Genomic DNA, 12,548 nt, shown 5'->3' on the forward strand with positions numbered 1-12,548 from the left:
GGGCTATGTGATGGAGGTCTTACTCACACTGGAATCTGTGGTGGATAACTTGGCTGAGTGTCTGAAGAACAATGACCTCATGGCTATCTTGACAAGGTTTGTGTCTCTTCTACACATATTTATGTTTTAAAGAAGGTATTTCTTGTTAAAACATTTAACTCTGATTTATTGTTTAATTCCAGAGCCTCATCTCCAGATTTCCTGACCAGTCTCAAGCTGCTGTCCAACAGGAAGAGCACAGGGCAGCTCAATCTCAGGAGAGAGGAGAGGAGCAGACATCAGAGGAGCTCCTCCGTCCCCAAGAAGTTTGGAGAGGCGGACAGGTGGTCCGATCCACCCCGCAGTGCTACGCTGGACCGCATCCAGGCCTGTGAACAGCAGGGTTTGTTAGCTAAGACCCGTAGCTTGTCCTCATCCAAAGACAACATCACAGACCCAACCAGCATCAACCACCCCAGCAACTTGTTGGCCACCATCTTCTGGGTGGCGGTGTCCCTGATGGAGTCAGACTTTGAGTTCGAGTATCAGATGTCTTTGAGACTGTTGAACAAGCTGCTGGGCCACATGTCGCTGGACAAACAGGAGAACAGGGAGAAGCTGGAGAAACTGCAGAGCCAGCTCAAATGGAGCAGCTTCACTGGGCTCCAGCAGCAGCTGCTGAAAGGCTTCACCTCCGTCTCCACCACTGACCTCACACTTCAGCTCTTCTGCCAACTCACACCTGTGTCACGAGTGCCTGTAGTGGACACATCACAAGCCATAGGTACACACCGAGGATCCTTGCAAATGTGGTTTTTGCAGACTGATGATATGAATGTTGATATTCTTAGACGCAGGTGTCTCTAAGCTCTTATTTTGTGCCAGTGTAAATTTCAGAAAAACAAAACCTGCTGTAACCGTGTATCTATAGAATCTTAGACAAATTACATGCCAGAGAACTTTTCTCCAAAATGATTGTTGAAAATGTGTTTTCATGTAAAATATTGAATGAATTTCTCTTTATCGTTCATTAGGTTTTCCTTTGAATGTTCTCTGCCTGCTGCCACATCTCGTGCAGAGCTTTGACGGCCCCACGCAGTTCTGTCAAGATGTCGCTGAGAGAATAGCCCAGGTCCGGCTCTGTTAACGTTTCTATCCTAGTGTTCGCTCAAGGATAATTATACGTGTTTTTTAAGCTAACACTTCACTTTTTGTGTGTAGGTATGCCTTGAGGAAAAGAACGCCAAGCTCTCCAACCTCGCTCACGTCATGACTCTGTATAAAACCCACTCCTACACGCGAGACTGCTTCACTTGGGTCAGTGTGGTGTGTCGATATCTTCACGAAGCCTTCTCCGATATCACCCTCAGCCTGGTCACCTACATGGCAGAGGTTTGTGCAGCAGCATCAGCCGATCATATGTTCGCTAAGCTGCAGTCAAAGTGTTGCATATTAATTTATTTATATTACAGCTTCTGAAAAGGTGCTAAACTGATTCTTTTGCAACAGCTGTTGGAGAAAGGCCTCCCCAGTATGCAGCAGACCCTTTTACAAATCATCTACAGCCTCCTGAGTCACATGGACCTGAGTGGAATTCAAGCCAAACCCTTCAACATGGAGGTGCTCAAGACAATTGAGAAATTTGTCCAGGTGAGTTCATAAAACGGCACCTGAACATCTGTCCAGCTGCAGTTTTTATCTTTGTTTGTTTCTTTTTTTAGTAAATGCTCTCTTTATATGTTTAGGATCTTTCTGTGGTTACTTTCACAGAGCATGTAAGTGCACATGGAAAGTGAAAACATTTGAATGTTAGATCTGATGTGATCAGTGGAAATGTCTAGGCAACATGGTCTGAGTAAGAGTCTCAAGTGTTCATGGGGGGAAAAAAAAGGAAAAAAAAGCTGTCATGTGTCAGCGCAGTAAATTTGTAGACACACCCAAACCATAAACAGTCTGCCTCTCTGCTGCAGGCTAGGCCTCTGCTTACTGTCATACTGAATCTCTTTTCCTTCAGCTTCCTACTGTAAGGCATCTGCCAGAACACCTCTGTCTCCAAAAATAGAAGCGCACGTAAACACACAGGAAGACATATGTGGGTTTTTCTTTCTAAACATGTGGTTGCGCTCGTTCTTTTTCTGCATCTATGGGTGAACTTGTGTGTGTGTGTGTGTGTGTGTTTGTGTGTCTGTGCTGAGTATAGACTGTCCATTGGAGAGAAGCACTAAACATCTTGAAGCTGGTGGTTTCTCGATCGGCCAGTTTGGTGCAGCCTTCAGCCCCACAAAGTGACCTCTCCTACGAGGACATCAGCCGAGTCTGGGACCGCTCCTCCAAGGCCTTGCCTGGGAAGACTCTGGATTTCCACTTTGACATATCTGAGGTTAGAGACTCTTTTCTCTGACTTTCTTTTTACTGTGTGTGACTGCTCTTAGTTTGAGAGTCCCTGCAGCACGAGGAGAGCTGTTTTGCCCCTGTATTTTTTCCTGTATTTTCCAGGGTGTGGTGCTTGTTGAGGCTGTGTGGAATCTTTGAAAGCTTTTTGGAAAGGAAACATTTCTTCCCCTTCCTTAATGCTGATATTTCTTCTTGACCAAACCTCTTGAGATTAGCTTGAAAGCTTGAAAGGTAAACACAATTAGCCATGCAGTGCAGAGCTTGAAAGTGATGTCAAAGATACAGACAGAGCGGTGCATGTGTGGGAACTGAACAGGGAACTATTTGTGTTGTTCGTGAATGGCAGGAAATGATGTCAGCTCTTTGCTGCCGTCCTTTGTATGTGACTGTGAGTTCCAGTGGACAGCCAGCAGCATGTGTATTTAAACTTGAGACACTGGACAAACCACTGATACATCTTAAAATATCCTGATATTTTTAGACTGAGGGATAAAGCAGAGGAAATGGCGGTTTATTTTTCCTCAACTGCTTCGTGTATTCGTAGAGCCAAGTGGAATAAAAACTGTGAACACTGATGAAATGTCACTTTACGCTCATCCTGTCTAGAGGGAGCAGGAGCTGCCATGGAGCCTGAGTCATGGACTGGCTAAAGAGAGGGACTTTCTCTTCTTCACACTTTCACTTTGACTCATCAAGGCTTTTGTCTGCACGTGTCTTGTTTGTTTGTGTTCGCGCTGTTAGACACCGGTGATCGGCCGGCGTTACGATGACCTCCAGCGTTCTCCGGGCCAGGATGTGAAGAGCAGGACCACAGCAGTGACCCGCAGCACCTCCTCTACCTCCTCTGGATCCACGTCCAACAACGTCCTGGTGCCGGTCAGCTGGAAGAGGCCTCAGTCTTCACAGGTGAACACTTCTTCCCAATTCCCATTTCTTCTTGGAACTATGCTCATAATTTGAAGGGTGAGGTTTGAAAGTAGAAAAACAGCCATGATTTAATAATGAGGATATCAAATGTCAGATCGAAGACTGACACATTATTACACCATTTAGACCTGGAATTAAAATGCGATCTGTGTGTGTTATCTGGATAAGGAAAAACACATGTGTACATGCATGCAGAACACATTGTGCTCAGAATGCAATCAGGTCAGCCAGACCACATTTGGAGATTAACGTATCCAGATACAGATCACATAATGCCAATACCAAAATGCCAGTTGTAAACGAGGCATTAAACTTTGATGTGGTTCAAGTTAAAGTGAAATGTGACGTTCATTTCAATTTTTTCTACAGAAAAGAACACGGGAAAAACTGGTGAATGTATTGTCTTTGTGTGGACAAGAAGTGGGGCTCACAAAAAATCCTTCGGTAAGATACAACACATTTGAGCATCGCTCTCCACTTTTTAGTATCATGCTTTCAGAAATAAGCTGTACGCTCTTTTTTTTTTGTTTCTCTCTCTCTATAGGTGATCTTCTCCAGTTGTGGGGAGCTGGACCTCATGGAGCACCAGCCCAGCCTGGTGTCCTCCGATGATGGGACCCGGGAACCAGACAACATGGACGACACCACCTCAGAGCAGCAGTTCAGAGTCTTTAGAGACTTTGACTTCCTGGATGTGGAGCTTGAAGATGGAGAGGTGAGTCTCAGGACCTGAGGAGTTTTAAAGCGATGGTGAAGAATCTTATTTATCCCTCCTTCTCACCTCCTCTCATCTTGGACAAATTCATGGTCAAACTTGTAAAGCAGAAGCAACAGCAGAAAGAAAAACACTTCTGACATTAGCAGATGTCAAGAGTATTTTCCTCTAAAGAACTGTGTTGGGTTCAGGTCTGCCTGCTCTGTGTAATGGGGTTTCTTTTTTCTGTTTTTTTTCTGTCTTTGCTATCTAGGAGCTACAGGTAAGTTTAGTCATGTTACATTTTTACTTGCTGTGTTTTTTTTTTGTTTTTTTTTAATGAGTGTTTGAGTAGCAAATGTGTGTGCATGCCATGTATTTTACAAAACATATTCTGCTGTGTCCGTGTACTGTAAAAGAGAACTTCACTCAAAGTGTTGGAAACACAATATGTTTAGCATATTTCTCATAGACATCACATAGGACAATAGTCTTATAGCCACAGTGTACCAGTGAAATGCATGATTTTTTTTTAATCTAATGTATGATTGTATCTTCTGTTGATTTAAGTGCTTAATAATTTTACCTTTTTATCAAGAGAAAATAAGTTTTGGTTATGATATTTGACTCACAGCAACCCCTGTGACATACTACTGCTGTATACGCTTATAGGTTTTATGCTTGTGTACAGTACTTAACCCACAAAATGAGTGGCTTGATTGTCACCCATGTTACTTTCCAACAGAGTTGCACATTATGATTATAGTTGTAATCTGTGTGAAGTTTTCATCAAAACAAACTGAGCTGGAATTTGACCTATTGTAGAGTTTTTTTAATTTTTTTTTATTTTTCTTACTTAATACTTTTTTTTTTATTTTCCCTTGCAAGACTTTGACCAACGTGATTAAAAAAAACACATCTGTGTCTCAGTTGCACATCTCAGACGAGGTGTTAGCTCCATCGAGAGCCACAGTAGAAAAAACTGTGTTCAGTTTCACACTAAATTCATTATTTATACGATTCTAAAAATAAGTTATGCACACACTAATTCTCCTGTATACCTCTGCTCTGTGTACACTCAACTGTTTGGCAGAAAATGCTAAGAACATCAAACTCAGTTCAGATCAGTTTTGTCAAATGACACTGAGACCAAAATGCTGATATACACGTTGTTTTTCACATTGTTACAGCAATAACTTTTGTTGCTGTCTCTTAAGCGGTTAAATTGAACATCACTCATGTTGCATTGTTCGGTTATGTGTATGTTTTAGTTTAATTTAAGTTTTTCCTCTTAGAAATCACACTAGCATCTAGCAGTTTCATCAAATCGAAACTGGGGAAATAATATACATATACATCTGTCTCATTGTCTAAAGCTGCGGACTTTGCACACTAGAACAGTGTCAGCTGTTCTCACTGTGCCTGCTACAGTTTCACACAGAAAAACAAAACAACTGCTGTGGTCAAAAAAACTGCCTCACAAACGGTTTTGTAGTTAAAGACACCACTTAAAAAGAAGGTAATAGGCCAAAGTCAAGGCCTTTGCTTTCCATCAAGGTATCAATCTCATGACTACAGGAAGTCTCCCTTGTTTGGTCTGTTGATGTGGAGCTTGTTGGCTGACATCTCCAGACTCATTTGAAAAGTCACACTGCATTTTGAATGAGGAACAGTCAGACTGAGGGGTTAGTGGGTTCTCAAACCCATACTTTCCTGCCAACTTCGCCAGTGTTGTGGCTATTTTGGTCCTAGCTTTAGTAAAGTCTCTGTGGGAGGATACACTGAAGGGCTCATAACACTGTGTCACGCTCCAGTAGTCCTTCCATTCTTAGCTTTGAGAAGAAAAACTCCCAGAGACTGCTCCGTTCCCCGAACCTGCACTGCATGGTTGTGAGAATGTGTGTTGGCGGTATGTGTGTGTGTGTGTGGTGTGTGTGTGTGTGTGTGTGTGCACGTGTTTGTGTTAGAGAAGAGTTTGTGCTTCACTTTGTGATGCTTGGTAACTGAAGGCCATTCTCTGTTGCAGGGAGAGACTATGGACAACTTCAACTGGGGCGTGCGAAGACGCTCCATGGATAGTCTGGACCAAAGTGACCTTCAGCCCCTGGAGGAGAGTCAGCTGTCCAGCAGCATGCCAAGCCTCAGCAAGATCACCCATGAGGACTCAGACGAGTCATCTGAAGAAGATTCCCTCACTGCCAGCCAGATTCTCTCCCACTCACAGCTTGTAAGTTCACTTCTGTTTGTACTTATGATACTTATCCTTACAAATTATCAATATTAATGTCAACCATAGTTCTGACAAAAACCTACTAAAGACCTTTTAATGAGTTTTGCTCTTGTGCCACCCTCAGGTTATTATCACCTTTGCACACAAGATATTTTATAATCTAATTGACAGATTGTCAGGCAGTTTGTTGAGCACATTCATGCTCATGATCCTGAGGGGATAAGGCCTTTTGATTTTATTGAGCCCACACCTCTTCTTCTAGTGTCCACCTCAGGACCAAACTACTTTAAAGCTCTAAAAATAGCTAAATTGTCTGGTGCAGTTTGTGCAACCCAACATTTTGAATTGTGGGGTGCAATAAAAATAAAAAATGCTGCGAGGCTTTAAACTTTTGCACCAACTTTAACTTGTTTGCAAAGTTTGTGGGAACTGTGGTGGCAGATGGAAAGCCCAGGTGTCCACGCAGCTGTCATCTCACTCCTCTCTCGTCACTGATTTGTCAGCCGCTCTACCACTGTCGGTGCTTTCAGGCAGTTCAGGAATATTGCGGATTTTGCAGCTTTTTAGTGTCCAGCATTTCTAAAAACAATTTGTTTATTCAACATTGTTTTCATTCATAAATAAGCACTATTTAGAGAGGATTCCAACAAGTTTATCTCTGTCTCTTTCCAGATTGTCAACCTCTCACCAACAGCAGAGATCAGTAACATGGAGTCTCCCTCTGGGTTTTTTGATTCAACTTCAGCTGATTCAACTCCTCTGAACACCAAAAATCCTAGTTTCGAGGTCCAGCTGCCAGAGGACTCGAAGCAGCGGGTGAATAAGGGCTTCAGAGTGTCTGAGATTCTGGGAACTACTAATGCCTATCGCAGTTCCATACTAGAGTTCTTTACTAACTTTGCCAAATAGGGGCTGTTCTTGTGCATCTTTTCTCGTGAAATGTCTTGGATGTTATATGTGCTTTAGTTCCAGTCTATGTTAAATAGTATTTTGTGGCGTTGTGACTTTTCTACATTTCCTCTCTCTTCAGAGTAGAGCATGAAGCCGGTGTTATCTTGATATTTTAGTAGTTGCATGCAAAAGGGGAATGACGTAAAACCCGCACGCAGGCGATCCATAACGCTTTGGGCTAGGGGCTGGTTTGTGTCTTACTTTACTGTTTCCAGAGATTGTCCGGGGATATTAGAGGGGTTGTAGTCAGCCATAGAAAAAAAAAAAAAAAAAAAAAGTCTCTCTCTTTCTGCGTCTGTCTGTTTAAGGCAATGTGTATACCTATTGCTTCTGTGTGGGTGGCTCTATGCAACAACTAAAAACTCTTGGCATGTGGGAGGACAAGAAAGGTTTACACATTGCCTGTCCCAAAACCTGAGTGTGCAGGGCCGCAGTGCTGGCTGAGTTCAATTATTTTTAAACAAATCAAACGAATTGGCACAATTTATGCACACTGCATTTACCAAATTAAAGAAAACACTACAAGGAGTGTCCATAGGGTCCCATGGCAAGGTTAGTGTATCCATTTTACAAAATGATGTGTTTGATAATGAAGTGTAACACAGGGAACACATTTCAGTTAATAATAACCTTTACCGCATGCTGCCTCAGTATTTGTTCATGACCTCAGTCAATTTTGCCAGAAAAAGCACGTGTCCCTTCTACTTTTTTTTAGCATGAGGTGTCACACGAAGATGAAGACACCAATGTCCACGAGGATGACGTCTCTCTCTCCATCAGTGAACTGCCCCCTGAATTTCGCTGTGGCGACAGTTTGAGAATGGACATGGTTCACTGCGATTACAAAGGAGAACTGGACCTTGACAGCTGCTTACCCAGGTACATGCTCACAGCTTTTCTCAGTCATTATGCAGTCACACAAAAGTGACATTGCTAACAGCGTGGCTTCATGTCCACTCAAGTCTCGCCGAGGAGGAGAGAGACGACATGCTGGAGTCCCGCTCTTCCCCGCCGCCGTCGCCCTTCTTCTCCGCCATCCTCGCGGCTTTCCAGCCAGCAGTGTGCGATGATGCGGAGGAGGCCTGGCGAAGTCACATCAACCAGCTTGTGTCTGACTCAGATGGATCCTGTGCGGTCTACACTTTTCATGTGTTTTCCTCACTATTTCAGGTACTACATCGCGGCCTTGAAGCCAGCCTATCCCTAAATTACATTAACAGTGTGGCTGTGTCAGACTGTATAATTACACCGAAAGGGTAACAGGATTAGATATCTGGCTGATTAACCTTTAGAGAAAGAGGCTTCCTTTCACAAGAGGTCTGATTAATTACAAATAGAGGACACTCTGCCGATGCTTTCAGCTTAAAAAAAAAAATCTCCTGAGATTCATTAACCAGATGTTGTTCACTTCACTGACCAAAGCTGACAGGGGCGAATTTCAGGAAAAAAAAAACATATTAATGACAGAATGTATGTACTTTAAATGATGTAGGAATTGTTTTGACAGCATTATACCCAGCCTGTTTTGCTTTTTGCTTTGCAGAATATCCAGACCAAATTTTGTTCCCTGACCTGTGATGCTGTGAGTTACCTCGGTGACGGACTGAGGGGGTTAGGATCAAAGTTCTTGAGGTCCTCTCAGATGCTGACATCCTGCTCAGAGTGCCCGACACTATTTATTGATGCAAACACAGTGAGTAGCGTGACATTTTCCACTTTCTAATACTTCCTTTAAAGTATGACATATTAATGATAGTTGAACACATTCAACAACAAAGCTCAATTTTTACAGATTATGTCTTTTGGACTCCTGGAAAAAATGAAATTCAGCGTGTTGGAACTTCAAGAGTATCTTGATACTTACAACAACAAAAAGGAGGCGGCTCTCACTGTAAGGAGATTAAATATGGTGCTTTCCAGTCTGAAGGTCACTTGTAGGTTGTCACCGAGTTGTTTACTTTGTCATTATGTTGTTTCTGTTTTCCCAAAGTGGTTGAGCAACTGTAAGGCCACTTTTCCCAGGAGTACTGGGGGCACAGTGATAACATTTCAACCAGTGGAGCATGAGGAAAAGGTAAAACCATCATTTTTAGGAATTTGAGTAATAACTCTGACATAATGTCATATTCATTGAAAGACAGTAAAAAAAATTTAAGAAATCTGTTTGATTATTTACAAAACTCAATGAAAATACTAAAGATGCTGTTTCAACTGACCTTTCATACTGTACTTTCTGCATTACGGTTACTGTGTGATACTGTAGATCTGTGAGTGTTGCTTCCAATTTTCTCACACTATACAAATGTCAAGTTTCTAACAACCTTGAGTTGCTGCACATCACATTGATTATCTCATATCCAGTGTGCATTGTGGTCATTTTCAGCTCTGCTGGGCATGAGAGCAAGTTCTCTTAAGTTGCATTTAATCTAGCAGTAAACAATACACTCACTTCATAACTGAGGAAAGGAAACAGCAAAATGTTTGCTGTTTTGCTGTTAAAACTTGGTGCTTCAGAGCTAAGAGATTTCCACTAAAGTGAGTGCATTTGTACTAATTAACAGGCAAAACTGTTAATTTGCTTGGCTTGTTTCACTTGCCTTTTTGATTAATTCATGGCGACTACTGGTCTTCCTTTAAGTTCAAATTTACACATACATCAATCCTTACTTTTCCTCCTCTGTGCATGCAAATAAAAGTACCTTTGCTAATACTTCTCACTCACTTTTAAATAGACATAATGAGGAATTGCATGTCCTTCTTTTGATTCTCTTTTTTCCTTACTTATTTTCTGTCCTCTAACACGCTTGCTTTGTAGCAAATGGAATCTCTGGCTGTAAGTTGGATACGGCTTGTTTCTCTTTGTCATTGTAAATTGTCTTTTCTATTTTAAAAAGCAAATCTAGCATACTGTAATCCCATCCTCAGCTCTTTTAAAGTCTTAATAACTGAGCAGGTTAAACATAGATTTACAAGTAGCTCTACATTAGTTAGATGTGTTTATTATCCACCAACTGCAGAACTCTGAAATAATGAAGTAATGAAAATGAAAAAGCCTTTTGCCATCAACCACTTTTCTCTTACTTCCAGCAACTGGAGCTCTGTCAAAGACTCTACAAACTCCACTTTCAGCTGTTGCTGCTTTTTCAGTCATACTGTAAGCTGATTGAACAGGTCCATGCAATAAGCTCTATTCCCGAGGTAGGTGCATCATGCATTAGCTCGTCTTCTCTTTTCAGAATCATGACACCCATCATCTAATCCATGTCCCTGTTTCATAATATTAATCTAATATTTCAACCCTTTAGCTGACAAATATGTCCAGAGAGCTAAATGAGTTGAAGAGCAACCTGAGGGTAGCAGCAGCCTCAGTGACAAATGATGAGATTGCCGCCCGTGAGAGTTCCTGCTCTGAGCCCACCTTTAGCTCCTCTGAGACCGCAGTGCAAGCCATCCTGGAGTGTCTGAAGAACAATGAGTTTCCAGCAGCCATCCGCTACATTCGTGAATGCAGGTGGGAAAAAATAAATGCTTATTTCCCTGTAAATTAGTTAGTTTTTAATTTAATAAATAGCTATAGTCAAACAAATAACTTTCTTTTTTTCACTGCAGAACAATGTGGCCTAACGACATCTTTGGCAGCCAGTCTGAGGATGAGATCCAGACCTTATTGAATATCTACTTCAGACATCAAACATTGGGTCAAACAGGAACTTTTGCTCTGGTGGGCTCAAAGCAGGACCTGACAGAAATCTCTGTCAAGCTGATGGAACTTAATGGAGAGATCCGGGACATGATCAGACGAGCCCAAGGCTACCGAGCCATCACAGCTTTTCTCCCAGACTCCAGGGTTTCAGGCTCAACTCTTTGATGGCGGTCTGGCAGCGTGTGACAGTCATTCCTGCACAGTACCATGTGCTATCCCTAGACTCTGGTCCTGTCCGGGGTTTCTGCTATCATCTCAGAAGTTTAAGAAGCACTCTGCTCTCTTGGGAATAACCAAACACCTCCTCCTCTTCTTGCTCAGAGTACATCAGAATGTCATAAAGTCAGATCCTCCGATGTGCAGCAATACTGTTGTTTCAAGACACACGAGTGACTTTGCCGTTCTAAAGAAAGTTAGGCTTTTATTGCACTAATAATAGCAATGTTCACAAAGCGACCACTTGCTACTGAGGTCAACAACTTTCACATTTAACAAATGACATACCAAAGCTAAGTGATTCTCTTTCAGTTATGTTGTTTTAATTGTCAAGGGAAAATGTGCAATCCTTCATGGAAGTGGAAGACTTTTACTGTATCCTGAAAGAATGTATTTGAATATCACATCATTAGAAAACATGAACATTGTTGGTAAAGAAAAAGGGAGGCCTCATTACTTGGTTCAAGTCTTGGGTCTTTTGTGTGTATGTTTGTGTGTGTTGTGTGTAGGTGCTTGAGTGTGTGAATTTAAACCTGACGACCATCATAGATGGCATTATGGATACTGATTTATATAAGTTGTTCACATAAACTACTTTCACATGCTGCAAATCTACTGTAATGTCTACCAAACCTACATTCGTCTATGTGGGTTATCTGTTACTTAAAACATCTTACTGTACCTTTTAACTGTGCAGCTTTTAGCAATTAGGTAAATTATTTATATTATTTGCAAGAGAAAGACGTACTTTTATCAGACTAGATTTATAGAAAACAAATATTTTGTTTCATCTGTTAAACCTGCCAAGCTTGCAAATTATATGTACTATAAAGTGTAATAGTAATGTTTATGAACAAATACAGAAAACTATTTTAACTGAATAATTGTACATAGTGCAATGGGGGCTTTGCTCAAACTCATAAGATTGTATTTTTATGAACTTACAATTTGAGTTGCATGTAGAGTAAAAGAGATAGTTACATATTTGTAAAGCTTCCACAGGAACTGATGGTTTAGCCTCTTGCCTTGTAAATACTACTGCCTTTGCAATGTACTGTACTTTGGTGTTCTGTACACATATGTAACAATAAAAATAAAACTTTATAAAATAAAACATTTCTTAACTGTGGTTTCATGTTGTAATTTGTGCATTATCATTATTATTATTATTATTATTATTATTATTATTATAGTTAGTAGTAGTAGTAATATTATTATTTTTATTATTAGTAGTAGTAGTAGTAGTATATACAAACAGAAAGGTTTACCTGAAAGGCAAGATTTTGGGAATTAACGTACCCAAAAATGTATACCAATTTCATGATAATTGCCGTGCATTGCTACAAAGGAAATCTAATATTCATGTAAACACTGAAAACATCTAAAGAATAAACTGAAATCTCCACAAGACTTTTATTTTGAAGTCGAGCTGAGTTCCGGTGAGCGGCGCGCGA

At 41.2% G+C, this 12,548-nt stretch overlaps 1 protein-coding gene across 10 annotated transcripts in view; it reads left to right on the forward strand.

Moving 5' to 3' along the window:
- frya (furry homolog a (Drosophila)) overlaps positions 1-12,223 on the forward strand; it is a 52,022-nt gene extending 39,799 nt beyond the window's left edge. For 6 of the 10 annotated variants that reach the window (XM_056373714.1, XM_056373706.1, XM_056373708.1 and 3 more), the window contains exons 43-62: positions 2-96; positions 183-763; positions 1,014-1,111; positions 1,201-1,371; positions 1,489-1,629; positions 2,180-2,359; positions 3,115-3,279; positions 3,670-3,744; positions 3,845-4,015; positions 6,021-6,221; positions 6,897-7,040; positions 7,891-8,054; positions 8,138-8,345; positions 8,719-8,868; positions 8,968-9,066; positions 9,166-9,249; positions 9,991-10,008; positions 10,263-10,373; positions 10,481-10,686; positions 10,785-12,223. In XM_056373714.1, coding sequence (XP_056229689.1) covers positions 2-96; positions 183-763; positions 1,014-1,111; positions 1,201-1,371; positions 1,489-1,629; positions 2,180-2,359; positions 3,115-3,279; positions 3,670-3,744; positions 3,845-4,015; positions 6,021-6,221; positions 6,897-7,040; positions 7,891-8,054; positions 8,138-8,345; positions 8,719-8,868; positions 8,968-9,066; positions 9,166-9,249; positions 9,991-10,008; positions 10,263-10,373; positions 10,481-10,686; positions 10,785-11,043 — 3,321 coding nt within the window. In that variant the 3' untranslated portion in view covers positions 11,044-12,223. Of the gene's footprint in view, position 1; positions 97-182; positions 764-1,013; positions 1,112-1,200; positions 1,372-1,488; positions 1,630-2,179; positions 2,360-3,114; positions 3,280-3,669; positions 3,745-3,844; positions 4,016-6,020; positions 6,222-6,896; positions 8,055-8,137; positions 8,346-8,718; positions 8,869-8,967; positions 9,067-9,165; positions 9,250-9,990; positions 10,009-10,262; positions 10,374-10,480; positions 10,687-10,784 lie in introns of those variants that run through there. The other 4 variants (XM_056373709.1, XM_056373710.1, XM_056373716.1 and 1 more) reach the window with 2 other exon arrangements.
- The last annotated feature ends 325 nt before the right edge of the window (positions 12,224-12,548 follow it).

Source organism: Seriola aureovittata, chromosome 4 (genome assembly GCF_021018895.1).
Source record: "Seriola aureovittata isolate HTS-2021-v1 ecotype China chromosome 4, ASM2101889v1, whole genome shotgun sequence".
Classification (NCBI taxonomy): Eukaryota; Metazoa; Chordata; class Actinopteri; order Carangiformes; family Carangidae; genus Seriola; species Seriola aureovittata.